The following is a 25,910-nucleotide window of genomic DNA, read 5'->3' on the forward strand; positions in this document are numbered from 1 at the left end:
TAGGTAACCTGCACACTTATATTTATTATAAGGGTGAAACTCATGGATGTAATACCAGAAAACGAACAGTTGCTTGCCTTCCAAAAAAGAATAAATAAAGATGACCCAAAATACACCCAGGAAAAAGCCTTAGAAAAGTCTCTCTTTACGCTCAGTGCTCTTCACTAGTTCCATTTTTTTCTGCGGTTTTGCTGCTCTATCGAATCCATTCCTGAGTCAGTTTTCTTTGGTTTCCAAAATAGATTTCATTTCTGGTATAAAAGAAAGAAAGAAAACTTTAAAATGATGCATTCCTAGAATGAGTTCCTAGATTGGAATTGGATATTGTAATTCAGATATTTGAATTATTTTCCTCCAGGAGTCTGAAGGGGAACATATTTAATTATTTATTAAGCAAATCTATATGACTTCCTATCTCGAGAAAAGTGACTGTGGTAGCATATAATAGTCCAATAAAACAGTATGAACTGTTGATCTTTGACTTTTGACCAGCTATTTAGTGAGTGTTCATAGTTATGAAGGATCCCCCCAAAAGGTCTTTATGACTGAAGTTCCAACAGGCCCCGCCCTCTACAGTCTCATGACCACATTTTGGGCATTTGGCAACCAACTACAATTTACGACATTCTTGCTGAAAACCAGAGTTTACTTCTGACTTTTGGCAAAAGCTCCCCATAGCAAGCAGTGGATTTGCATAATGACAGCAGTGCTTTGCTTAGCAACCACCACAAAAACCACCATAAAACCAGGTCAGTCATGTGGGAAATAAATGATTCCACCCCCAATCCTTCCCCCAGTAGGTACAGAAAGTGATATTGCATATGCTTTCTCCTCCTCACTTTCAAGGAAAGAAAATTCCCAGAGCTCTCCATAAAAGGAGGAGAACTTGTGAGGCCTATCCAATAATAGCAAGTGTTGATTAAAGTAACACCTCGGCTTATATTTTAAAAAGTGCACAACCTCAGACTGCAGTAGTTTGGGTTATATCTGGTTATATTCCAACAAAGACCCAGTGGAGATTTGGAATGCAGCAGCCAATAGGGGCTGCAGAGTATTGGTGCCACAATTTACATGGTTGCCTTCTGCTCCCTTGGAACGAAAGAGAAGGTACAGATATCTCATCAAAAGAATGCACTTTGACCATGAACTAGAGTAACAAGAAATATATTTTGCACAATAAAAAAAAAATACCTGGAGAAACCAGCAGATTTCAGCAGTTTTCAGTGGGTTTTACTTACCAGCTTCATTCTCAAGATGGAGCAAATTCTCGTTGGCATTGGAATTATGCTTTGGCTTTGCTAGCTGCAGGCCAGCAAGGAGGGTCATAAAATCCACGACTGTGTCTATGCTTTCTTTGTTGGGTGAAATATCCTTGAGAGTACTCAGTACGCTCAGTCTACTGAAAGATTTGACTTCGGAGATGTTGGCCCGCAGGAAGAGTAAGATGATGTTGAGATCATTAAATGGGCAAGTCAGCATTTTCTTGCTCAGGAGATCAAATGCTGGCAGCATTTCATAAATGGACAGAAGCCGCTTGTCCCACTGACACAGCTGAAGCAGGTGGTAGAGGACAACTGGGCCCAGAAGGATGTACACAGACCCAAGGCAGATGCTGGTAACTTGGAAAATGGAGAAGAAAACCAGCTTGCAAGGAATCCAGTCTGGAACATCAGATTCTTCGAGAAGCCCTTCCTTGATTGAACATCTGAATTTATCATGAAAAAAGACCTGCAAGTGACAGTATCCCAAGTAGAGGCAGCTGACAGCCAGAAGAAAGAGGAGGAAGAGGTTCCTCAATACGTAAATGATGATCAAGTAATGGGAACGTTGCTTGCAAGTCAGGTATCTCTCCAGGAGAGGGAACTCAAAGTATCTCTCACTGCGAGCCCTTGGGGGGAAAAACAACAAAAATAAGGATAAACTAGCACTCTTCTAGCGATGTGCTACTTTTTCCATGTGTGGGACTTAAAAACAACCAACCCAGAAAAGGACAGTCCTGGAGATTAATGAAGAATAACCTCAAGAATAATCACTGCTATATACCAAGACAAATTCCTTGTGTGTCCAATCTAAGAATTCTAATTCTAATACGAACGCAGGGAGAAATTTACAATGTAATGCTTTCTTATTATCTGTGGTTTTGTAAGTGAAAATTCTGGGAATGGAAATGGAAATTTAGCATGCAGATCACAGATCCGCCTGTCACTTACAGGTCAAGCTCCTCCCAAAAATCCTCTGGATCCTCTTCCGATTGCTGGAGCTTCACCATGTATTGCACCAAGCGGATGGAACGATTGTAGGATTTATCTAGTTCATCAATGATGAAGAACAAATCGCAGTTGAGTGAGGGGGCAGCTGCATACTTCCACAGCAGATAAGGCAGGTACATGGCAACTGCAATGACCAGCAAAGAATATGGGAAGACCTAGTAAAACAGAACGAGAAGAGTGTGGTCGGTTGAAGGGTAGAACAGCGTTTCTCAACCTTGGTCACTTTAAGAGGGGTGGACTTCAATTTCCAGAATTCCTGGGAGTTGGAAGTTCACCCCTCTTAAAGTGGCCAAGATTGAGATACACTGGGGTAGACTACTACCAATTATGCCCCGGGATCCACCTGTTGTGCACCCAAGAGATAACGGATGGCGTTCTTCACCCCGATACCTTGAAGACCCAGAGGGAATTGGATGCAGCGTCCCTTGCAGGTTCAGAATTGTAGCGAAGCAAGGAATCCCAGCACACGGCATCAACAAAATGAGACTGCTCTGCTGTGAAGTTGCCAGGAGAGAAGCAACTGATTTGGGATCCTATGACAGAGAAAGAGAATCATACTCATCTTCATCCTTCTTTCTAACACTGCAACAACATCCATCGGCTTCTTCTACGATAGTAAAAACGGAGAGCTTCTCTGCTATGTTTTGAACCACCTTCAGCATGGATGGTCTTTGCAGTCTACCAAGATGAGATCCGTGCCCAACCTTAATCCCTCTTAGCCAACATTTGGCATCAAACTGCTCCCCGTTTTTTAAAGTAATTAAGAAATTGGGCCCATTATGCTGTCCCTACTGTGGCAGTTCTTGTAAACTCTTTCTGTTCATCATCTCTGTGGGCTGGGTGTGCTAAAAAAAAAAAATCAATCCCTAAAAATATTTTACAAGCTTTGAGGCAAGCCAGAGAGAGAAATAAGTTTTGTTTATTCCATCTGGATCGACTAAACCTCACACAGGCATTCTTTTCCAGAAATGAATTCCTGAGGCAGGCTGTGAAATTGCAGCCATGAAACCTCATCTAACCAATGTCAGATTTGTGCAAAACCACACACGGATCATCCTGTTTTGGGTACATACTATCAAACGAGACACTGTTGCTTCTGGAATAGGTACCTTTATGTCTTCCCTTATTCGGTGTAGTGCTGGTTCTTCTGAATTATCTCTTTTGTGGTGTTTAATGGGTCTTGTTTCCAAGGAAAAATACCTGGAATTGCAGCTACCAAACTTAATGGGACTTATTTTGAAAAAGAAACATCAATATTCCAGTGTCTCTTTTCCAAGATACGTATTTGGATTCAGCCCTTGCATCACAAAAATCTCACTGAAAGATAGCAGTGATTGTTTGAAGGCCACCCAATGAACTTCATGACTGGGTGAAAATTTGAAGCTGGATTTCTCCAAGCTACTCCGACTGATATTCTCTAAATCTGTTGGAACTGTCATCTCAGAGCTTCCCCTTTGTTGGTTGGAGAAGCCCATTGGATAAGAACTGCAATCAGCTACTACTTACTGCAATGAAATCCTGTATATGGAATAATTTTTAACTGTGTCTCTTGAAACATCTAATTTTCCCTATATTAGAAGCACCAGTCAGGCTGATGATTGACATATTTTCTTCATCACTGTCTGCTAAAAGTAAAATCACATCACTGTCCGCTAGAAGTAAAATGTCTAATGTCACATTTTATATATTAAAATTGTACGGTGTGGTTTGAATGCGCTTCATAATTCAATCCTATATTTATTGAAGTCCACAGTGAATCCAGAGAGTCAAGGCTTCAGATATGAAACTCCTGGATTGATTTTGCAAATGCTACATTCAGTATCGAAATCTGTTTCAAGTTAGCGTACTGGGCTTGCAGTAAACTCATTTTTAAAAAAAGAATGAAAATGTTGTCCTTGCCCCCCCTGCTGGCATCTCCTTCAGCCCCTCGGAAGGCCTCGAGAAACAACATTGGTCACCCCTCCACCCTCTTCAAAGAATAATAAATCGACCTACCAGTGGAAAATTCCTGGGCAAACATGAGAGACACCAAGAAGAGTGGGAGCCCCACTGTGACAAACTTCATGATGCGATCGCATGGCAGCTCCAAGTGAAGCCCTTTTGCCCTGGACCTGTTTGGCTCTGGCAGCAGCGCATCCGAGAGCATGTAATTGCCAGCCGTGTGTGCAATTGACATGGTTCTGTTCTAAAGGGGCCAAGCACGCACACAACAGAAGAGGCAGCTTCTCCAAGGGCTCAGCTGCATCTAAGGTGGGAGATGTCTTGACGATGGATGCCTTAGGTTTCCTCCATGGGGAATTAAGCATCAGGCAGTTGTAAATGACCAGCTTGGCTGTTTGCTAAACAGAATGATAATTACAGGGCAACCTGTTCTCTGCAACTACCCTCAGCCCAGAAATAGAGCCGTTGACTGGGGGTATGCTGTGATTGGTAAAGGACTCCACTGTTTCTGGCCAACCACAGGCTTAACATGGCAAGGCTGGGCCGTGTGGTTTTATCTCCCTCTTTCATAAGCAGATGTTATTTCTAGCCACCACTGGTAAAGAGGTAAGCCAGTGTATTCGATTTTCAGATCCAGCAATTTCCAGGGGTGGGTATCAGATGGCTGGTCAACAGTTTATATCTTAAAAGGTAAAGGTGGGAGAGAGAATCCCACTCAGAACACCTAAGGGTTTTATTTTTGTGGTTTAGTAATGTGAATCTGCAACTCTTTTTTCTGTGTTTGCCATAAAACCAGATGATTCTAAAGTTTCATTGCATTTTCCTCTTTCTCTCAACCTTCCCATCCCAGTTCTAAAACATAGTTATAAGGATCTGCAACTTAGATAATCCACAACTTGCATGTGGCCATCAGACAAATTACTGCTGCTCCTAAAGCATATTGCTTGAATTGGTGGCAAACCCAATTCCCAGCTGTGTGATTTTCTTTGCTAAAATAAGAAGCAAAATAACATGTTAAATCTCCAAAGCTTAACATATGGAAAGATTCCGGGCAACCTCAGAGTTTTCATGGGTTTCTGCACATTTTTAGCACACTATAATTGATAAGGTAATTTTTCTCACACATACCACATCTTCCCCCTCCATATTATCCTAGTTAACAATCTATGTTAGTTTAGGCGTTCCCTGCATCTGAGGAACTGCTGTGTAATTCAGAAAAGTTTATGCTTTGATCATAGACTAACGTATCTCTCCTCCTGTAAACTGCAGTGGCTGAATTTGCATATATGTGGCTTTCTAGGGCTACCAAGACCTCCAATATTCTTTACACATAAATCAGTGTCCTGTTTTCTCCCCGAACTACTTCTGATTTTTGTATAGTGCTACTCCTTTAATAAAGTTTGTCAGTGGACACCAACATATTTTTTGCAGTAAATACAGTCAAGCCCAGTCTGTTATTCTAATTTTTGTAAGAACCATTCTAAATTATTTTAATAACACTTGTGGGATCACTTTATAGAAGATCAGAATATTCTTATTGCTACTTATTGCTATATGCAAGGCTACCCTTTAGAATGAAAAATGGGCCTAAAATCTCAAAATTTTTAAAAAATCAGAGATTAGTTAGTAGTTCTGAAATTTGGTATTTCCCAATATTATGCAATTATCCCACATTCCAGAAATACTGTAATAAAATGCCACTTACAGTTCTACTGACTATCAGCCATAAAGTTAAATAATGGCATTTCCTTAGATTTGTAGCCCTAAATGCCACCACATGGTGTTTTACTCTAATTAGAAAAAAAGAGAGAGTAATCAAAAGCAAATAAGATGGAAGTGGACTCGGGTTGCAGTTTTTGTAATGCTAAGCCCAAAAAGATAGCATATATACATATTATGCCCAAAAGTGATACATATGGTAGGAAAAATACAGGAATCAAAGATACCAGAAATGAGTCAGTAGAGTCTCTAAATTTTTTTACTTAGTTATTTCCAATTCTCAATGTATGTGCATACCACATACACCCAAATCAACTGATGTTTTGTTTTAAAACCCTTAGCAGGAAACATGGTGGCTCACTGGCACTCACGCAATACAAAAGAATAATTATACTGTAAAATTACTTTTTTGAAGGGGTGAATTTCAAAGCATTTAACAGACAAAAAAGTTTATAAAGACTTGCCAGTGAGTATCAAATCTGTTTGCACCTTATAATGTCTTCCCAGAATAGGTTTTCAACAAGGCAGTCTAGCAGGGCCCAAATGCTAATGGAAGTTGTCTTCCCTTAGTTTAGGGTTGTGCTTCCTAAACATTTTGCTTCATTATCCAAAACCACTTATCAAAAAGACCTTTTTACTCAATGTAGGTAAAACATGTTTAGCCAATTTAAATGTCCCAGTTGTAATTGGTTTGTGTGGTATTACCTATAGATAAACCACTTTCACTCAATTTTGGGTTATTAACCTAGGTTTAAGGAATGCGATAACCCAAAAAATCCAGTGAAAGTAAAGATTGGCTTGTTGCAACTGGCAACTGAAGAGACAAAGCAACAGCGATGCTTCAGTGATGCATTAAAACCATCCATGTTTGAGAATATGTAAGACATTTTGTGTAGGCTATCTGTAATCTTTACAATGCCTTTACAATAAAAGCCGTGGTGGTACAGTGGTTAGAATGCAGTACTGCAGGCTACTTCTGCTGCCTGCCAGCTGCCTGCAATTTGGCAGTTTGACTCTCACTAGCAGATCAGTAGCCAGACTTGGGATAAAGCAGTTTTGTGTTCTATTGCAGTTGCGAGAGAAAATTGAGGTTGACTTTCCTAACGCTATCCTATAAGCTCAAGGCAGAAGCGAGATGTGAACCAAGAACTCCCCAATTCATAGCTCCATCGATTATTGCATACCCCAATCATAAGGAACCTCTGAGTATTCCTCTCCTCTCCCCAATATCTCTGTTCCAGTTACATCACATTCATGCAGCACAGGCCTCATCTTTTATTTAAGTAGACTAACTCTGTTTGACTAAGCGTCAGGTATATGTTGATTCTCAAATACTGAAAAAAATGTGCCCAGCTAACTGTTATTCCAGGTATAGCAGCTCATATAAACTGTATTAATCCTTTCAAATCTCCCAACTTCAACTGAAACCAGCAAACAGGCCCTGGGAGATCTGTGACCGTCCCTTGGTTCTATTTTCAGCTGCCAGACAGGAAGATTTCCTCTGAAAGGCTGCAAGCTTCCAGAGAAGCATATGTTGTGATTTTACAGCTGAAAACACCTGGTTCCAGGTGCTTCCCCTTTCATGGGGACTTTATAAAGTCAGGGAAAGGAGTCCCATTAACAAAGTAGCATAGCTAATCAGTCTTCGTTTCTTTTTGTTCTGATGCTGGTAATTCTAGCTTTAGCCGTTTTAAGGAGAGCTTGAAGAAGATGGGTGGCTTGCAAAGTAAGTGGATTTTCTGCTCCTCGTTGCTGTTTATCGGAGGCAGGGTGAGATTGCAGGCATGTAGGTGGAGAGGGAGGTAACGGGCTTTGACTTGTTCCAAACCCAGTTTCTTCAGTGTACCTTGAGAGAGTTTCTGTATGTGCATAAAAAAAGGAAAAGAAACGATGATCCACTTGCATTTCTAATTATGATGAGTCCAGCAAAATATTATTTGGCAATCCTAACTACCCTGAAGCCCATTTCACTCTATCATGTTTTTGGATTTTAGTTCATGCCCACATCCACCCCGGGTTCTTCTTAATACCCGCCCCCCTCTTACCTGTGGGGCTAGCTTGCTCCAGTGAGAATACTTGTGATCCCCAAGGATTGGGCAACCTAAGCCATAAGCCAAGTGGACTCGGATTTGATGCTTCACTCCTGCATAATGAACAATGTATGGGGAAAAAGGTAAGAGGCATGACTATTCAATATATTTGGTTGGTTTTGGTCAGTTAAACAGTATGACTTTTATATGCAATTTATCTTGAGGGAAAATTGAAGCTTTGTTTGATTCAAACAGCTTGATATCCAAATTTTAGCAGAAAAAAGGCAGAAAGGGATATCAGTAGTTTAATAATACAATGTCTTCCCTTAAGGGACATGCCAAGTATACAGATATTTCTCTTCCACCAGGCAGTTTTGTCTATTAACTTTGACCTTGTTATATTATACTAGGATAACAGCCTTTATATTTTCTTATTTCACTGTTTTTCTCAATTCTTCCATGCTTTTTGCAACATCTACCATTTTATTTACTGTTGTAATGATGCAAATTTTTGATTATTGCATACATCAAACAATAATAAAGGCTTCAATCTGATAGCATTTCATTTACCGTATATACTCGAGTATAAGTCGACCCGAATATAAACCGAGGCACCTAATTTTGCCACAAAAAACTGAAAACTTATTGACTCGAGTATAAGCCGAGTTTTTCAGCACATTTTTTGTGCTGAAAAAAACCCCCTCGGCTTATACTCGAGTCAGATTCCCTCTGAAAAAAAAAATGGTGTGGAGCTCTGGAGCTGGGCAGCCGCTTCCCTGCTTCCGGGTTTCCTTTGCAACTTGTAAGCATGGGGGTAATCGGAAGCAGAAAAGTTCTTGCATGAGGATATATTGTTTTTTCTTTATTTAACTGTTTTTAGGGGGGGGAGGGAAAGACCCACCGTCATGTGAGAATGCTCGGACACAAAATCTATCCGCCTGAAAATAAGTGTGTGTGTGTGGGGGGAATTTTAACAGAGGGAAGACATAGGGAAAGGCAAAAGCGATGGAAGATCCTTCAGGGGAAACTGAGGGGAGACTCACCCTTGGTCCAGATGAGCCCCTTCCCGCCCCTAAGGAAGCAGAGGCAGCCAGCAAGGGTAGGCAAGCCCGGCCGCGGACTCCATCCGTCCTTGCTCCCACCACCCAAAGCCATGAAGTCCCCAATCGCGCAGCTCAGAATTGCCCTCCCCTCAGGGGGCAGCAACGACGCCCGGTGTTTCCTGAAACAAGAAGCTCCGCCGTGCAATGAAAGCGCCCTGGCTCTAGGCTCAGAAAACAATGCGAGCCGAGGTGGCTTCGTTTCCTCAGCCCTAACTGCTTTCAGTCCGCTCGGGAGGAGGAGGGGAGGAGGAGGTGGTGGCAGCAGCTCGCGTTATTTTCTGAGCTCTAGGCTCGCGATCTCAGAAAACAACGCGAGCCGAGGTGGCTTCATTTCCTCAGCCCTAGCTGCTTTCAGTCCGCTCGGGAGGAGGAGGGGAGGGAGGTGGTGGTGGCAGCGGCTCGCGATCTCAGAAAACAACGCGAGCCGAGGTGGCTTCATTTCCTCAGCCCTAGCTGCTTTCAGTCCGCTCGGGAGGAGGAGGGGAGGAGGTGGTGGTGGCAGCGGCTCGCGATCTCAGAAAACAACGCGAGCCGAGGTGGCTTCATTTCCTCAGCCCTAGCTGCTTTCAGTCCGTTCGGGAGGAGGAGGGGGAGGAGGAGGTGGTGGCAGCGGCTCGCGATCTCAGAAAACAACGCGAGCCGAGGTGGCTTTTCCTCAACCCTAGCTGCTTTCAGTCCACTCGGGAGGAGGAGGGGAGGAGGAGGTGGTGGCAGCGGCTCACGTTGTTTTCTGAGATCGCGAGTCGCTACCACCACCTCCTCCTCCCCTTCCTCCTCTCGAGCGGACTTAAAGCAGCTAGGGCTGAGGAGACAAAGCCACCTCGGCTCACGTTGTTTTCTGAGCCTAGAGCCAGGGCACTTTCATTGCACGGCGGAGCTTCTTGTTTCAGGAAACACCGGGCATCGTTGCTGCCCCCTGAGGGAGGGCGATTCTGGGCTGCGTGATTGGGGACGTGGCTTTGGGTGGGTGGGTGGGAGTGAGGACGGACGGAGTCCGCAAAGCGGGCTTGCCTGCCCTTGCTGGCTGCCTCTGCTTCCTTAGGGGCGGGAAGGGGCTCATCTGGACCAAGGGTGAGTCTCCCCTCAGTTTCCCCTGAAGGATCTTCCGTCGCTTTTGCCTTCTCCCTATGTCTTCCCTCTGTTAAAATTCCCCCACACACACACACACACTTATTTTCAGGCGGATAGATTTTGTGTCCGAGCATTCTCACATGACGGTGGGTCTCCCCCCACCCCTAAAAACAGTTAAATAAAGAAAAAACAATACATCCTCATGCAAGAACTTTTCTGCTTCCGATTACCCCCATGCTTACAAGTTGCAAAGGAAACCCGGAAGCAGGGAAGCGGCTGCCCAGCTCCAGAGCTCCACACCATTTTTTTTTCAGAGGGAATCTGACTCAAGTATAAGCCGAGGGGGTTTTTTTCAGCACAAAAAATGTGCTGAAAAACTCGGCTTATACTCAAGTATATACGGTAGTTTCAGTGGGAAAAAAAACAAGATTAAAAAAAGGTCAGATTCTCAGATGCTTGAGGTTTATGGGTATTGATTTGATGTTTCTTAACACCAACTGTAAGAGAACAGGATAGGCAATGGGAAGCATCAAAGAAAGGGGCATGCAATTGCTTACCTGTGATTGGTTCCAATTCAAGAACAGAACAAGTGGACCAGCTGCTTAGCACACGATACCGAGTCACTGCCAACTGAGCATCTCTGTTCCGGCGCACTTTGCGCAACTTTTTGTCTTCTAAAGATAGACGATAATTTGGCGCAAGTGTCATCTAAGTTAAAAATGTACATGATTCAAAATCAATTCTTCATAACATCCAAAAAGCCATTAGGACAACAGCTGAGAAGATTAATAGGTTACATAGAATGGAGAAAACCGTTGAATTGCTCCACTGGTAATCCAGAACATCCAAAATCACCTCATTTAGGTATGGCAGCTAGAGGGGAACAGGCAACATAAGAACTGTGGGCCTTTTAGAGACTAATGCTTGCTCTCAATTTGAAGTGGGCCCGCCAGTTATACATAAATATTATATGTATAACAGGAAAGTCAGTTTGATGTAGTGGTGAAGACATCAGTCCAGAAACTAGGAGACTGAGAGTTCTATTCCTACTTCAGGCATGAAGCCAAATGAGGGATCTTGGATCAGTCCTCTCTCAGCCCTAGGATGAAGGCCATGGCAAAAAAACTTTTGAAATGTTATCTAGATTCTAGAAGACTGCAAGGACTTGTCAAGCCAGTTGCTAAGAATTAAGACTGATTTGAAGGCACTAACCCCTCTCCAAATAAAGCACCCCACAAATTAGTGCAATTATGGTACAGTAGTGATACTTAGTAGGGGACATGGTGGCTCAGTGGCTAAGACGCAAAGCTTGTCGATCAGAAAGGCCGGCAGTTCGAATCCCTAGCATCATGTAACGGAGTGAGCTCCTGTTACTTGTCCCAGATTCTGCCAACCTAGCAGTTTGAAAGCATGTAAAAAATGCAAGTAGAAAAATGGGGACCCCTTTGGTGGGAAGGTTGTGTGTGCCTTCGGCGTTTAGTCATGTCCGACTACATGACCACGGAGATGTCTTCGGACAGCGCTGGATCTTTGGCTTTGTAACGGAGATCAGCACCACCCCCTAGAGCTGGAAATGACTAGCACGTACGTGCAAGGGGAACCTTTACCTTTACTTTAATGATACTTGGGGTACAAGTTGTTCAGCACTTCTTTCAGGAACTGGTATCCATGTTGGTGAAGATGCTGGTGAGTTCCCTGAATCAAGGGTGCTAATCCTAAACCTGCATAAACGCTCTCCAGTAAGCAATAACTAAATCAGTGGTCTCCAAGCGAAATACTATGGCTACAACCGGCAAGTCTCTGCTGCCAGGAATACTCACTTTGAAATGCGACTGGTGGCTGTCCACTTCTTTCTCCATAATGGGAATGTCCACTAGCCCTTCTTCCGGCTCTGGTTTTCCAATACAAATTGCCCTGTGAAAACAACAGGGAGGGATTTTAGTTCTCTCCAATAGTAAGCAACACTTTCTGCATGAAGACCAAGGGCTGCTGGATTCTACTCATACTATAATTCAAACTGTAGAAGTGTGGTCCTTAGTAAATTTGATGATCAAGTCCCAATAACAACATGATCAAGCCCCAATAACAAATTACTTGTCATTTGTAAGATTTCTCTTACCAGTATTTTTTTTCCACCTGACGGGTTTTGAACATCTCTTGGACCCGGTGTGCAATCATCTCATCTTTTGCTAAGACCATCACTCCAGTAGTTTCTTTGTCCAGCCGGTGACATAAGTGCAGAGGTTCAGCTTTCATGCCATCTAACATCTTGGCCAGTACTGGCAGCACATCTGTAACGCATGTCTTCACGCCAGGGCCACCTGTGAAGCAGAGATAATCTAGGTTCACCTATAATGCAAAATCTCAGCTTACAAATAATTGTTAGGTTCATTTATTCCATTAAGCTAAACCAAACTATTTTACACTCAACACAAATAACATAATTTTCAAAGTTATGTTTTTTATTTATGCTACAGCATTTCCAAATTTGTGCATCAAACTCAAGTTGAACCAATTTCAGGAAAATATATATATTTTTATGTTAAGCTACTTGGGAAAACACATATCAGTGTAATCTGAGTGTTGGGTGTTTTTTGCTGCCACTCCAATATCTATATTACCATGAAAACATAGATGCTCAGACAGATGATGAATCTCAGGTTATTTTTATTGCTTTTAATACCAGTCTACGCAGTATACCAAAACAAAAACAGTGTTTGCTTAGAGAATCAACAATATAAAGTATCTACCACATATATAATTAGGAAGTCTCAAGCTACATTCTGAAAGCAAAATAAAACCTAGTTCCATAGTGTGATGACCCAGGGTGGGATACAAAAGCAACAAACTCACAAAAACAGGTGAAGTCCCTTTAATTCCTTCAGTTTGGCTTCAAAGGTCCAATTACCATTGACTGGAGTAAAAACTCCCCCACAAACAGTTGCAAAAAGGAAGAACTTCCATTCAAACTCAAAATACATATAACTAGAAAAAAAACAACACAAACCACACTGAAGAATTAATGAGACAAGGCAGGATAAGGGCTTGAAGATGTCCACAGATATTGAAATACACACACTGGGGATGCCAGAACTCAGATAAGAACTGGCAGACTATAAATATTTTCACGCTTTGCTTCCAGCACTGGCCCATGCGCAGTTTGTCCTTTTAAATAATCTTCACAGCTGCAGCCCATGAAGGGGATCAAGGCCCTTTCCTGCCCCGTAGACCATCCAATTCACATTTCTCCCTTATCTGCTCCTCCCTGTGTGCCCTAGGATGAAGAGGGGATGGGCCTGGGTATTCCTCTGAATGCCCAGCCAGCCTGTGCCCTTCCCCAGTTTCCTTCACAACCTCCGGAGCCACACTCCCTGTCAGCTGTTTCTCCTCTCCCCCAGAGTCAGATTCTAACAGGGGCATGACACACAGGATGAATTCCTATACAGCCTCAGTAACAGATACCAAATCTTTTGACTTCTCAGCAGGACATTTATTACCCAACCAGTCTAATAATTTATCAACATTACTAGAAAATCAGCATTATACTACACTTACCATGGACGGGAAGTCCATAAGGCTTGTTTATTACTACAATATCTTTGTTCGTATAGATGATTCCCTTTTTGAGAACCTTGGCTAGGACGTTAGGATGGAGCTTCTGGAAGCATCGAGTCTGCTGAACATATTCTTGCACCCGCCTCAAGACTCGGTCTTTTGGAACCTTTGAATAGTCAATAAAGAACAAGTCAGATAGTTAGTCTCTTTATTGCTCAGCTTTGGCAGCAACAGCATACAACAAAGCAGAAATGAATAAAAGGCAAGGTGCCAAATAAGGTGGCACATAGAAAATACATATGTTAGAGGGATTTTTTTTGTTTTTTGGGGAAGGGTGAAAATGGATGTGTAGGTGCTACAGGACAAAATGATAGGGTGGTTTAAGAGAGGGAGAGAGAGATAGCAGTTCTTCCATCTCATTTGTTTAAAAGTCTGCTTTTTCAAGTTTGGAGAATCCACTGATTGGTATTCAAAGACAGATTCAAATAAATCTGATGGAACAAAACTGAACAGCTAAAGAGAATGTATACTCCAGCCAAGCTGAAGATTATTGCAGTTTGCTTTGATGCACTTTTAATGTCCAGGAAAGCCTAAAATATAAATATTCCTATAAATATAAAATATGATTTTATTGGAAAGGTAACAGGATGTCGGGCAAAGAAATGCTATGAATAGGAAGGATAGTCACATCTATGTGTGTGTACGTGTGTCTATGCATAATGGTTATCTTTTGAGAGCTGAAAGCAACGAAATTTCCTTTTAATGTATGCCGATTAGTCTAGGTTTAAAGTGCCAAAGTTTTATTCTGTTCTATTCTACCTGTCCAGAGCCAAATCACTAGTCAGATCTGGACCAACGGTGTCTTTCAATGGTCTTCCCAATGGAAGCTGTTATGGAACAGCTTGCCCACAGAAGTTGTGGGAACGTCATCACTTGAGACTTTCAGGAAGAGTTGTGCCATTTGTCAGAAATGGTGTAGGGTCTCCCGCTTGGGCAGGGGGTTGGACTAGATCAGGGGTCTCCAACCTTGGCCATTTTAAGCCTGGAGGGCTTCAGCTCCCAGAATTCCCTAGCTAGCAAAGCTGGCTGAGAAGCTCTGGGAGTTGAAGTCCACAAGTCTTAAAAGTGGCCAAGGTTGGAGACCCCTGGATTAGATGACCTACAAGGTCTCTTCCAACTCTGATTATCTGTTATCTGAGTCCTTCCCAGCGAACAGGGAGGATAACACACGTCTTTATTCCCGCATCTCAACAAATCTTTCTAGCATTTTGCACTTCACAAAACTTCCATTGCTGCACTGCATATAAATTCGCTTTATGTTCAGAGTTCTGGCCACCAATGCACGCTGGGAAGTGTAGTTTCTCCGTGGCGCATGCTAAGAAAATCGCCCCCCGCCTCCACTTTATAATTCCCAGTCAAGCCCACAGATTCACCTCCGGGACCGCTTTTGGCTTCTTCTGTTCCCGCAGCTTCTCCGCCATCTGCTCGGCGGTCACCGGAGTGGCCACGGCTGGACTGTGGGCAAACCCCCGAACAGCCGCTCGTAGGAAAGAGCAAGGGAAATTCTGGGCAGCCATTTTCTGTCGTGCCCACGTGAGGGGGTCCGAAGGGGGTTGGGCTCCACTTCCACGACCCACCCCCTTTTCTCGCGGGCTATCCTCGCGCCTTGCCCGAAGAAGGCCCACCAATCGCGGCGTTCGGGAGAGGAGCACTCTCCTTCCAATGAGACGTCGGTGCGACGCTCTATGCCGTCTCTCCCCGTCCAATAAAATACCCGGAGGGGCGGAGCAAAGCTGGGCAGGCCAATGAGAAAGAAAGGAGCCGGAGGCCTTGCAGCCAATAGCAGCGTGCCGGCGGGCGAGGTGGGTCTTGTTTTCCTTGTGGGGGTTTCAAAGAACGGCAGTTGAGGAGCGGCGTTAACGGTTGTTGGGCAGCCGGGAAGGCAGCGCGGGCGAGGCGGTGGCGAGGTACTCGCGGCGGGACCGAGGTTGAACACGCTCAGGAAGGAAGGCTGGTGGATTCGGAGCCGGTTAGAAGGAGGGGAAACCATGAAAGCACGAGGCTGAGGAGAAAAACAAACAAACACACCACCCCACTTTCTGAGGAGTTTTAGTCCTCGCTTTCAAGCCTCGGGACCAGCGTTTTTCAAGGGTGGGCTTCAGCCCCTCAGCATGCTGACTGGGGGGCATTCTGGGTGTTGAAGACCCCACGGAGTTGCCGAGGTTGAGAAACGTGGCTTTTAAACACCTTTCTGCGAATGGGAAAGTTACAAATTCTCCGCCTCAGAAGCCTCTTCGGATGGGGGTTTGCTTCGCTGCCTCCCGGTTAATATAAAGCGGAGAACGGTTGCTGGAAGACGGCCTGGAAGGTTCCTTCGTAGTAAATGTTCATTTTAATAATATATGTGACCTATATAGCAGGGTCTCCAACCTTGGCAACTTTAAGCCTGGAGGACTTCAACTCCCAGAATACCCCAGCCAGCAAAGCTGGCTGGGGCATTCTGGGAGTTGAAGTCCTCCAGGCTTAAAGTTGCCAAGGTTGGAGACCCTGATCTATAGTGTGAATAAATAATGCTACCCTTACAATAAACGGTGCAACCACAAAATAATTTTATTCTAAGCAAAGAATTAAACCGGAATGGATTCAGTGAGGGCTAGAATTTGAATTTGCTATAAATGTTAGCAAAACCTGTTTCCGTATACATACTTTTTTTTCCCCATTTGTTATTGCTCCCGCTTAGTGCAGGTTTTTAATATGTATTGTGCTGATTTTTTCCCCAGGTAAATTCATGAACATTTTGAAGCAATATTACTTGCTAGAAGATATTAAAGGTATGAGAGCCCTTTTTAATTCTTGTAAACAAAATCAGTTTTGTGGTATGAAGAGGTTGATTGCTGTATCCAGTTAGAGGTGTAGTTACTATACATAATTTCCCCATTTATTTAACTAATTCTATGAAACCTGTATTCATAGACTAGGGTGGATTTGATTTAAATCACTAATAAGGCTTGATTTAAATTAACTTGATTTGAATATTTTTCGAAGAACAACTGTAATCTCCTGCCCACGTTGACTCCTCCTCTGACCTGCTGTTGACTCACCAACAGTCCCAATATAGCAGAATATATAGCCTCATGTTACATAACTAAGCTCCATTCCATGCTGAAAACTATATTTTGATAGATTTTTACTCCAAAAGCATTTTATTAAAATAAATGTGATAAAAATAATCTGATTTAGATTAAAAAATGATTTTTTTATTTTTTTTTATTTTTTTTAAACCATCAATTTTTATCCACCCTTTCATAGACACACTAAATCATGGTTTACTTTGATTTATTAAATAACCCATTATTGACTTGCTTGGGTAAAAATGTAAATGCTAAATCAGGGTACAATAATTACTTTACGCATTATGCTAAGCCACAAAACCAGAAGCCACTTTTGAGTGTTGAATGAGTGAGTGTGTAACTAAGTAATGGTGCAGGGGTGTATTAGGAAAATTAGTTATTGAGCCTAATCACCCATGTAAAACCTGTCTGATGGGGCTAGGTTTATAAATTACATTAGCTCCCCACTTATTTAACTACTTCGTTGAACAACCCAAGTTGGCCTAGTTCATACCCAACCTTTTAATACTCCAGCTATTGTAAATGTGATCACTCCCAATAAGCTGCATGTGCCCTCCCTGTGGTTATTTTTAACTCAATAATTTTGTACAATCTCTAAAGGAAACTTTTTCAGTTTGTTATTATTGTATAGCCATAGAAACTGGTTACAGATGCGATAAGCACAGTAATGCTATTCTACCAGTTCAGCCCAGTTCTGGCGTACAAGTAGCACCAAAGATCAACTGAGACCAAACCGATTTCTCTATGATGAGCTGCTGTTGGGTCCACCCGTCTGCTCTGGCTCCCATACTGACCTTTATTCCCTGCTTTTGAAGCGCAGCTGCTTTGCGTGGCACAGATTGCCACGCGTCAGCTGTTGAAGCTACAGGGTTTGCAGGAGGCGAGTAGGAAAACCCCTGTGCGTGTGCAAAGTGTGCCCACCAAACCAAGCCCACTGAACCGGTGGTAAACCTCTTTGAAACCCACCACTGGATAAGTACCATATTGAGCCTGCACTACTCTGTATTCCATAATTCGCAATCCACAATGAACGAATTCATTGCTCTACTAAGAAGAAACCATATCGTGACTTAGCAAAATGTATGAACTAAGCTTATGTTTTGAGGATTTAGTAGATGCCTTTTTATGTCATTGTCCACTGATTGATTGTTGTACATTAAAACAGATGAATATTTTAATATTTCATATGGCATTCTGCAAAGCTGAGACAACCAGGTGATCTACTAAAGCTGCCACTGGACAATTTGTTTAGATTACATCATGTTGTTGATAAAGTGTATATGTGATTTCTAGGGAAGGCATCCTCAGGATCTTCATGGGAGACAATGTAATCATATCCAGAGTTTCCACACAATGTATTTTCTTTTGTTTAATAATATTTGATTCTTGGAGATGCTGGGACAAAGCCTGCTGTTTTAGCAAGGTTTTTCCAAAATAGTTTACCACTGTGTCCTTCCTAGGACTGAGATAAAAAGACTTACCCAGTTGGCTTTGTCCCCAAAAAAGAACTAGAACTCATAATCTCCTGATTTCTAACCCGATACCTTCTATGCCAGACTGATTCTCATGAATGTACCAAATGTTTAAAGTAGATCAGAAAATAGCTTTTTAAAAATATGAGATAAATGTAAAGGACTGAGAAATTTGCATAACTAGCTATGGTATTTTCTGGAGAAAACTGAACTATTAAAATACAATTCCCTTGGAAATTTTACCTACTTATCTACCTCCCCCATATTCCCTGAATTACTGCTTTGGCAAATATAATTGTTATAATCATTATTTACAATTGTTTAAGCATTGGATACTTTCCGTATGCAGCTGTAAACAAAATTGCAGAACCAATATTAGGATTTACTTCAGTTTTTTTTAATAATTGAATATCTTCCCATCAGAGTTATATAATGAAGTATTATTTTTTTGAAAGTTAAACGGAAATGTGTGTAAGTCTATATGTAATCTATTATCATTGTAACTTTAAATGTCTAATAGATAATTTCAATGTAATTTGTTTGGAGATAGCAGTTGGCATCGAGAAACTTCAATCTGTACTAATACATATCCTTTTTGCAGTTTGTTCTGGAATTTCCTTGTCCAATTGAATAGAATCCACCGGGCTGCTTTTAGTTTCCATTTGCTCATCCAATTCCCTTTCAGAATGCTTTGTTTTTTTCAAATTTGGTTGTTCAATGCGTCCTCTGCGCACAAAATGACTGATACGAGATTCTAGACCTTCACATTTGGGCCGATCCATTAATGGTTTGTAATTGCGGGCTTTCACTCCCTCGATTAAAGCACTAATATGGTTGTGGACTGGTGGCGATACCTCTCTCCAGAGTATTGTTGTGCTGTTGCTTGAAGCTGTAATCAACCATTATCATCAGAACAAAAAAAAAACCAGCATTTAATTTCCTAATTGCTTCTGATCTTTGAAGTAGTTCTAAATATATTGGAACTTGTTAGAATCACTCTATCCAACAATATAGTTTTAATATATTGCTGGGTATATTAAACAAAAAATGGTTCTTTAAAAACAAAATGCTCATTAAATATGAAGAGAGTTGTACATGTATATAAAATAATAAAATTGAATTTTACAGATAGACCAAACTATACAGTATATCAGCAATCTACCACATGGTAAATTGAAGGTTTGTTTTAATACAATTTTTAAGAATATCATTCTTCCTACCTGGCTCTGTAGGTATCTTTGCAAAATCCAGGCCCCATAACATGCTGTAAAGCACCTGACTTTTAATGGCGTGGTTTGTCCAAAGCTGCTGAAAGCGTGTAACATTAAATTCCTGGACTTGATGATCATAGTTCCACTGGATGTTTTCAAACTCACAATCATATAAAACTAGAGGAAATTCCACTGCCATGCTGCAAAGTAATCAAATTAGTATAAATCAGGTAATCCCAACAGAGTGCACATAGCTTTGAAAATGTTATAGCTGTTGACAACAGATCAAAATTATAAAACATAATTTTAACAAGGGAAGCTCAAATATAGAGAGCCATTGACAATACAGTAAGATTGTGCATGCTTTCGGAAATTCCTACCTGTATTGTGGTTTCCTAGGATTGGTTTCTATATCAAACAGTTCATCAATAATCTCTGGCTTTTCCATCCTTTGTCCAATCAAGAAGAGAATGGCCATCATGCAGCGGACTTGGTGATAGAGGAATGCTTGGCCTGTTACTTCAAATGCATACAGTTGGAAAGGGTTTAGTTCTTCCACTTTCTTTTCTTGATCTGCAAGCTTCACTTCTGCAGTCAGGATTGTCCTCTGAAAGTTGGTCACACCATTGGCTACGTCCATTTTGCAGAGATTACGAAAATCATGGGTCCCTATAAATCTTTGAGCTGCTGTATTCATAAGAGCAACATCCAGATCAGCATGAGGGAAAAAATAGCGATAGGTCCTCTTCAGGCAACTAAATCTAGCACTGAAGCTAGGATCTACAGGGGCCCATGCCAATACTCTTATGTCAGGAGGAAGTACCTGATTCAAAATATGGGTGTAGCGGATCTCCTCTGAAATATGACTTTTACCTTCTGTGACAACCCCAGATTTATTGTCTGAAAGGTTTGACCGGAGATCCAAAGAGATCACCTGAAAATTGCAAAAAAGTTGTGATTCTAGAATTAGGCAAACATTTATTTTCTATTGAACTATCATTAACAATGCAGTGGTGAAGAGCTTCCAGCTAACTGGCTCTGGTATAATTTTTTGGTTGGGATTGCAATAGAATGAATTTTAATTTCATACCACAGATTCTGACATTGAGTGGACCACATTTCCATGACAATTTACGTCATGATATATTTTTGTCTAAATGACATTACTATAATTTCTTTTTCAGCCACTGGCATTCAGGATCAAACCAAACATTAGTGTAATTGAAATGACATTTCACAAATAATGTCCTTTTGGATTTAATAAATGTTAGTTTGCATTTAGCAAACATTTATGTATAACAACATTTTCCCACAGTCCATTAAAGCATTTTACTGCATAAAGGTTTTGGAATAGTTTTTCCTGGGAATTCTTCATTTCACTTGCTTTGATTAAAATTATTTTTGTTTCTTGTAGTAATAGATCTTTTCTAAATAGCTAAATCTTTTTTTGCAGAAATAGCTTGTCATCAGTTGCAGATCGATTCTCAGGCTCATCTTCTAATTTTATAATGGATGCACTCTTAGCTGACTCTTTACAAATGTTATAATTTAAACCATTGTAATGCATTAATAATAAATCAGTAGTTTTTGTTCTTATGTTCAGCGTTTTCTAACTGTTCAGTTGTCATGCTATATAGCAAACTGAGTTGTAACTTGATTGTGCAATTGACTAAATATCAGCTTAAACTAAATGATGGGCAACAGCCCAAATCTAACAAAGCACTTTAAATTATATGGGTTATAGTAAGTCTAATTAGTCTATGATGGCAAAAAAAAAATCAATCAGGATTCTGAAAGCTTAATATCTAAAAATGTCATTAACAGTCGTAAGTTTCTATCAGGTGAATATGATCAAATGACCTGTATCTCACAAAAGCTTGTCTTAATATTTATTAGTTTAGCACAATCAACTGACATAGCCTTTTAAACCGTTCGGGGGGGATTATTAGTTGCAATAACACAGATTCTTTGTGCCACCCCATCCTCATTTTAGTGTAAATTAAATATTAGACTTACTTGTCCAAATGCACTGACTCCCTTGTCTGTACGTCCACAGCGATGATAGTTAGAAGTCTGTCTGTTGACTACCAACCGAGTTTTTCCCAGAGCTTCAAACAGTTTCTCTTCTATTGTATTGTTGGTGTTCTCCTGGCTGGCAAAGCCCTGATATTCCCACCCTAGGTAGGCAATCTTGAGTGCCACGTGCCTCTGGCCATACGCACTGAAATTGAATGGCCGCTGTGGACGTTTCTTCCCCTTTCCTGATGCTGGGACGCCATTCCCCTCGCCTGGGCCTTTTCTGTTTTCCAAGAGCCTGCCTTCTAGCCTTTGCACCGTCTCTTCCAGCTCCTGGATTCTCTTCAGTAGCCTTTCTGTTTCTTCTGTGCCTTTGGCCATTGGTAGAATGCTATTTTAAAAAAAGAATCTGGCAATATGAAAATGCAATAATAGTAGAAAAGGAATAACCAAACAAATGCAATCTGTATTTGCTACTAGAAGCTACTCAGCTGGAGAAAATTAACTAGCTTGCTTGCCAACTGTTTCTGCGGAGAATGCTTGTTGGGATTTCATGAATTTCATTACTGAGAACTGAGTGTCTGCTTTTGTTCACTTACAGAAGAATCTGTTTTAAACCACCTTTATACTAGGATCCTCCATTTCCAAGCTGGCTAAAGAGGAGCAAAAGGAACCTTTTCCAGGTATGTATACTGATACATGAACAAATTAACCCCTGGCATACTGATAGATAGTATTATTTATTCAAAGACATCCAGACCATGCCTTTGATTAAGCAATGCCATTTATCGGGACTCCCAAAAGAATTCCTTCTACGGCATGGTGTTCTGGAATGAGTCCGAGGGGCTCCAATCCTGATGGCATTCCAGAGAGCCTTAAAGACCTGATCCTTCTCCCAGTCATGGGCTAGACTGGTGAGTATATGATAATGCTTATCTTCTTGGCTAGTTCTGCCATCTTGTTATTGTTGTCCTTTTCCTATATTTGTTATTATTATATTGTGAACTCCCAGAGTTGATTGAAGTCAGGCAGCATGAGATTTTTTAAAGCTGTTCTAAGTTGTTAAGGGAGGTGTTGCTTAAAAAGAAAAGGAAAACAAAACAAAAAAACCCAAATTGATTGAAAGTGCATTATTTTGCTATCATTATTTAGAAAATAGGTAGGTATTGCAAAGTCACAAGTTATTTTAAAGGAAAACTGAAATTCCGATAATTACTGAATTTGCAGCGGGGGGGGGAGGACTTAAACAGCACTGACAAATAAATAACAAGTACAGTACTATTGTACATTCCTTCTTAGACCTACATATGCCTTCAGAAATAAACTCCATCCTTGCTGTTTAGAATAATTGCAGACACTTATCAAGCTGTTGGGAGCTACTACACCCCACTTACTTGCCCAGTCTAGGCACATAGACTTCTTGCTTTGTGACCCTGAGGTCTACCCTCCCACCTCAAAAAGAAAAAAAAACCAAACCCCCAAATCATCTCTAGGAGAGGAAGGGATTGGGGTGAATATGCCTTTGCTGAAAAAGTTGGGTTTGGGATGTGCAGTAGATGTGTTTCAGTCTATGTGGCCAGAGGAGCTGGGGAGGGGCAGCCTTCACAATGTGGCACAAAGGATGGAGTTTTCCAAACAAATAAGTTGACCTGATAGAGATGGAGTTGATAAATAAGTATGAGTTGTAAGGCATTTATGACTTAGCAGACCACAAACCTAGCTTGGTATCTTTTTTCCAGAATTCATAACTACCCCAATTGAGAGAAGCAATGCAAGCCTTGATGCAACCCAACCGATACAGATGGAACTCTATGAACAGGGAAGAACGGCTCAAAGAAGCTGCCATGGACTTTATTCGCATGTGTGCAGAACAGGGTGATGGTGATAGCCCAAGACAGCTTCAAATGGCCCCTCAACTGGACCCCTACCCGAGAGCCTCAGTGGCCTCAGTGGCCAGACCTATGCTTCCTGCAATGATCAGGCAAGGTCAGACTGAATCCAGCTTCCAGTCAGACAACCTCAAGAATTCCAGAGTTTCAAAGAAACCTGTGATGAAAAGGAAAGTTCTGAGGCGAACACCTGACGGAGAAGTGCAGGTGACAGATGAATCTATCACTAGTGAGACAGAATCCAGTAATCCAAGTGTTCAACAATCCAGTCCTGAATGTGAGAATTTAAATCAGAGAATGAATCTTCAGGAGGAGGAGGAACAGTGTAATGAGGAGAACCAGCCCCAAAGTTCCCCTGGGTCAGTCTGTTCCTGGAGTCCTTCAGAGGAAAGCCAGAATCAGTGTTCCAGAAGAGAGAGCCAGAGCCTCAGCTCTTCGTCCTTTGAGCAAGACTTCATCCTAACTGGCCACCCCAAGTCTTTCATATTACCAAAGTTGGAGCAGCTCAATCGGAACAGAATGAAGACCGATCGGGTTGCCCGTTACCTGGAACACAAGCACGACTGGGAATCCCTGCGGCTTCCAGGAGAAGACCCCAGGAAAGGGGTGCGCTGGAGCATTCGGGAACAGATGCTCTACAAGTCAGAATTGCCTCCTAAGGCTCAGCCTGTTTATATCCCCAACACCTATCTGGTGCCTACAGAGAAGAAGAGATCTGCCCTGCGCTGGGGAATACGCTGTGACTTGGCAAACGGTGTGGTGCCTAGAAACATCTACTCCTAAGAACCTGGAATCTTTAAATGTCATACACAGAAGAACTTAGTAGATCCCAAAGAGCTAGCTACCTCAAATATGCAGCTAAGCTCCTTTTATTTCTTTCCAATTCCAAACCCTACCCATTTAATCTTAAGATCTATCTTGAATCTGAATGCCTATTTTCTTGCAAAAGATTTTTTAAAAGCTACGATTGTCTCAGATCATATTATTTGAATGTAAATATTACCTTATAAAAGGCAGGCAAAAAATGAATCAAAATCTACTGAAGTATAGTCAAGAAAAAGGATCCTTCCCCCACCCCAAGATACTTCACAAACATTCCCTCTTTGAACTTTTAAAAAGTTTTAACTTCTGGATGTATAGATTAAATTAAATTTATGAAGTGAAATGATGATTGTATTCTTTCCAAGGGTAAGCTTCAGTTCTTCTGCTTTTCATCATGCACTAGAGTTGCTGTTTGGAGCTATAGAAGTAAACTTTTCTCTGTGATGAGATTAACAGGTATACTTCCTTGTATATGAAAGTTCTGTTTTACAGATACATGTCCAGAATGCAGGATATTTTCTTCACTGATTTTTAGCAATATACTTCCCACACACAGACCTTTATCAAAATCAATCAGAATCTTATGAAAAATAATGTCATTTACTTACTGAAAAATACAAAGAATCTAGAAATAATAATTGAAATATCTGGGTTTAAAAAGACACGACAAAATTTCTAATAGGGATGTTTTGCAAACTTCAGATGAAAGGGGGAGGTAATTCAGATAATGAAGGGTCTTTGGTGCTCTCTGAGCTTGGTTGTTTTCTTGCAAGCATTTCATTACCCAAACCAGGTGTCCATCAGTGCTAGTGATGATATACCTAGCTTTGATAATGGAAAGTTTGCACGCAAAGGATCAAGGTTAGAACACCAAGAGCCCTTCATTTCATCCCCGAGCTGCTACAAATATTCTCCTTTGTTAATTCACATAACTATTAGCAAAACGTGGGTAAGCAAAACTGCTCCTTTCTACAAAGCGTACACTTTGCAGCATATGCCCCTCTGCGTGGATAGAATAACCACCTTCGTGCACAACAAACTCGCACAAGTGGTACATTCCTTTATAAGGCCGTTAGCTGCGCTCGGTTGACTTCGCCCCTGCCAAGCCTGGCTCTTGAGTGCCCACGTGCTGGCTTTCCTTAAAAATTGCCAAGTTTGAGAAACGTTAAAATATGGGAACGCTCAGGGTGTTGGTCGAAGAAGCTGCTTTAAATCAGGGGTCACCAGCCAACTTTGCTGGCTGAGGAATTCTGGGAGTTGAAGTCCTCCAGGCTTAAAGTTGCCAAGGTTGGAGACCCCTGATTTAAATGACTCCCCCTCCCCACTTCCCAAGAGATCCTCTGGTGTCACCCCCACGATACCAGGAGCAAAGTGATCCCTCCGTCAATTCTGCAAAGCCGATCTTTCCCCACGCGAAGCGCCAGAGCCCGCTCCTTCCTCCGCGGGCTTTCCACACTCACGTGGGTAGGAGGCGAAGACCACCGAGGGCCGTTCCACAGGCAACTTCCATACAGGAAATGACGCGTCTTGCCCCTATCCAGAGCGGAGGTTTCTGGGAAGTGAAGTCTTTCGAGACCCCAGCGTGGCCTGCCGCAGAACGTCAAGAATTTTACGTCACCAGCATTTTCCCTCACCCAACCTAAATGGGCGTCCCTCTGCAATCTCTAGGCGCGTGGGGCG

The 25,910-nt window shown here is 41.8% G+C and overlaps 4 protein-coding genes across 8 annotated transcripts; 1 reads left to right on the top strand and 3 right to left on the bottom strand.

Annotated features, from left to right (window-relative positions):
- PANX3 (pannexin 3) lies at positions 1-4,724 on the bottom strand. Its single transcript, XM_026718087.2, has 5 exons — positions 4,266-4,724; positions 2,661-2,803; positions 2,211-2,425; positions 1,239-1,888; positions 1-251 (listed from the first exon to the last, which is right to left on the bottom strand). The coding sequence occupies exons 1-5, from the start codon at positions 4,444-4,446 to the stop codon at positions 217-219; spliced, it is 1,224 nt and encodes a 407-aa protein (XP_026573872.1). The 5' UTR covers positions 4,447-4,724; the 3' UTR covers positions 1-216.
- Positions 4,725-6,171: 1,447 nt separating this feature from the next.
- RPUSD4 (RNA pseudouridine synthase D4) lies at positions 6,172-15,303 on the bottom strand. Its single transcript, XM_026718088.2, has 7 exons — positions 15,123-15,303; positions 13,690-13,855; positions 12,254-12,455; positions 11,955-12,048; positions 10,692-10,842; positions 7,976-8,073; positions 6,172-7,789 (listed from the first exon to the last, which is right to left on the bottom strand). Exons 1-7 carry the CDS (start codon positions 15,264-15,266, stop codon positions 7,565-7,567), a joined length of 1,080 nt encoding a protein of 359 aa, XP_026573873.1. The 5' UTR covers positions 15,267-15,303; the 3' UTR covers positions 6,172-7,564.
- Positions 15,304-15,523: 220 nt separating this feature from the next.
- On the top strand, positions 15,524-24,573 carry HYLS1 (HYLS1 centriolar and ciliogenesis associated). Of its 3 annotated transcripts, none has more exons than XM_026718089.2 (4): positions 15,524-15,656; positions 16,470-16,520; positions 22,121-22,202; positions 23,259-24,573. In XM_026718089.2, the coding sequence occupies exon 4, from the start codon at positions 23,289-23,291 to the stop codon at positions 24,189-24,191; it is 903 nt and encodes a 300-aa protein (XP_026573874.1). In that variant the 5' UTR covers positions 15,524-15,656; positions 16,470-16,520; positions 22,121-22,202; positions 23,259-23,288; the 3' UTR covers positions 24,192-24,573. The 3 variants fall into 3 exon arrangements, with proteins under 3 accessions (XP_026573874.1, XP_087795141.1, XP_087795142.1); XM_087939015.1 differs by having other exon boundaries at positions 15,527-15,551; XM_087939016.1 differs by having other exon boundaries at positions 15,591-16,068.
- PUS3 (pseudouridine synthase 3) lies at positions 18,720-25,896 on the bottom strand. 3 transcript variants are annotated; one of them, XM_026718086.2, is made up of 5 exons: positions 25,592-25,896; positions 21,520-21,910; positions 19,884-20,437; positions 19,513-19,703; positions 18,720-19,181 (listed from the first exon to the last, which is right to left on the bottom strand). In XM_026718086.2, the coding sequence occupies exons 2-5, from the start codon at positions 21,898-21,900 to the stop codon at positions 18,862-18,864; spliced, it is 1,446 nt and encodes a 481-aa protein (XP_026573871.1). In that variant the 5' UTR covers positions 21,901-21,910; positions 25,592-25,896; the 3' UTR covers positions 18,720-18,861. The 3 variants fall into 3 exon arrangements, with proteins under 3 accessions (XP_026573871.1, XP_087795138.1, XP_087795139.1); XM_087939012.1 differs by having other exon boundaries at positions 25,691-25,844; XM_087939013.1 differs by having other exon boundaries at positions 21,520-21,928; positions 25,592-25,754.
- Positions 25,897-25,910: the final 14 nt, after the last annotated feature.

This window comes from Pseudonaja textilis, chromosome 9 (genome assembly GCF_049901715.1).
Source record: "Pseudonaja textilis isolate UNSWEBS1 chromosome 9, rPseTex1.2, whole genome shotgun sequence".
Lineage (NCBI taxonomy): Eukaryota > Metazoa > Chordata > Lepidosauria > Squamata > Elapidae > Pseudonaja > Pseudonaja textilis.

What these genes read in the sequence shown, in the direction of transcription:
- PANX3 (XM_026718087.2), bottom strand. Translation starts at nt 4,446, where the DNA reads ATGTCAATTGCACACACGGCTGGCAATTACATGCTCTCGGATGCGCTG. An exon ending in ATTCCCTCTGGGTCTTCAAG is followed by an intron (nt 2,426 to 2,660) that starts GTATCGGGGTGA and finishes CTGTTTTACTAG; the next exon opens with GTCTTCCCATATTCTTTGCT. An exon ending in CCATCTTGAGAATGAAGCTG is followed by an intron (nt 252 to 1,238) that starts GTAAGTAAAACC and finishes CTTTTATACCAG; the next exon opens with AAATGAAATCTATTTTGGAA.
- RPUSD4 (XM_026718088.2), bottom strand. Translation starts at nt 15,266, where the DNA reads ATGGCTGCCCAGAATTTCCCTTGCTCTTTCCTACGAGCGGCTGTTCGG. An exon ending in AGCCAAAAGCGGTCCCGGAG is followed by an intron (nt 13,856 to 15,122) that starts GTGAATCTGTGG and finishes GACTATTCAAAG; the next exon opens with GTTCCAAAAGACCGAGTCTT. An exon ending in GCCACCAGTCGCATTTCAAA is followed by an intron (nt 10,843 to 11,954) that starts GTGAGTATTCCT and finishes TTTTTAACTTAG; the next exon opens with ATGACACTTGCGCCAAATTA.
- HYLS1 (XM_026718089.2), top strand. Translation starts at nt 23,289, where the DNA reads ATGCAAGCCTTGATGCAACCCAACCGATACAGATGGAACTCTATGAAC.
- PUS3 (XM_087939012.1), bottom strand. Translation starts at nt 25,740, where the DNA reads ATGGAAGTTGCCTGTGGAACGGCCCTCGGTGGTCTTCGCCTCCTACCC. An exon ending in CCTAGGAAACCACAATACAG is followed by an intron (nt 19,704 to 19,883) that starts GTAGGAATTTCC and finishes ATTACTTTGCAG; the next exon opens with CATGGCAGTGGAATTTCCTC. An exon ending in AAAGATACCTACAGAGCCAG is followed by an intron (nt 19,182 to 19,512) that starts GTAGGAAGAATG and finishes GGTTGATTACAG; the next exon opens with CTTCAAGCAACAGCACAACA.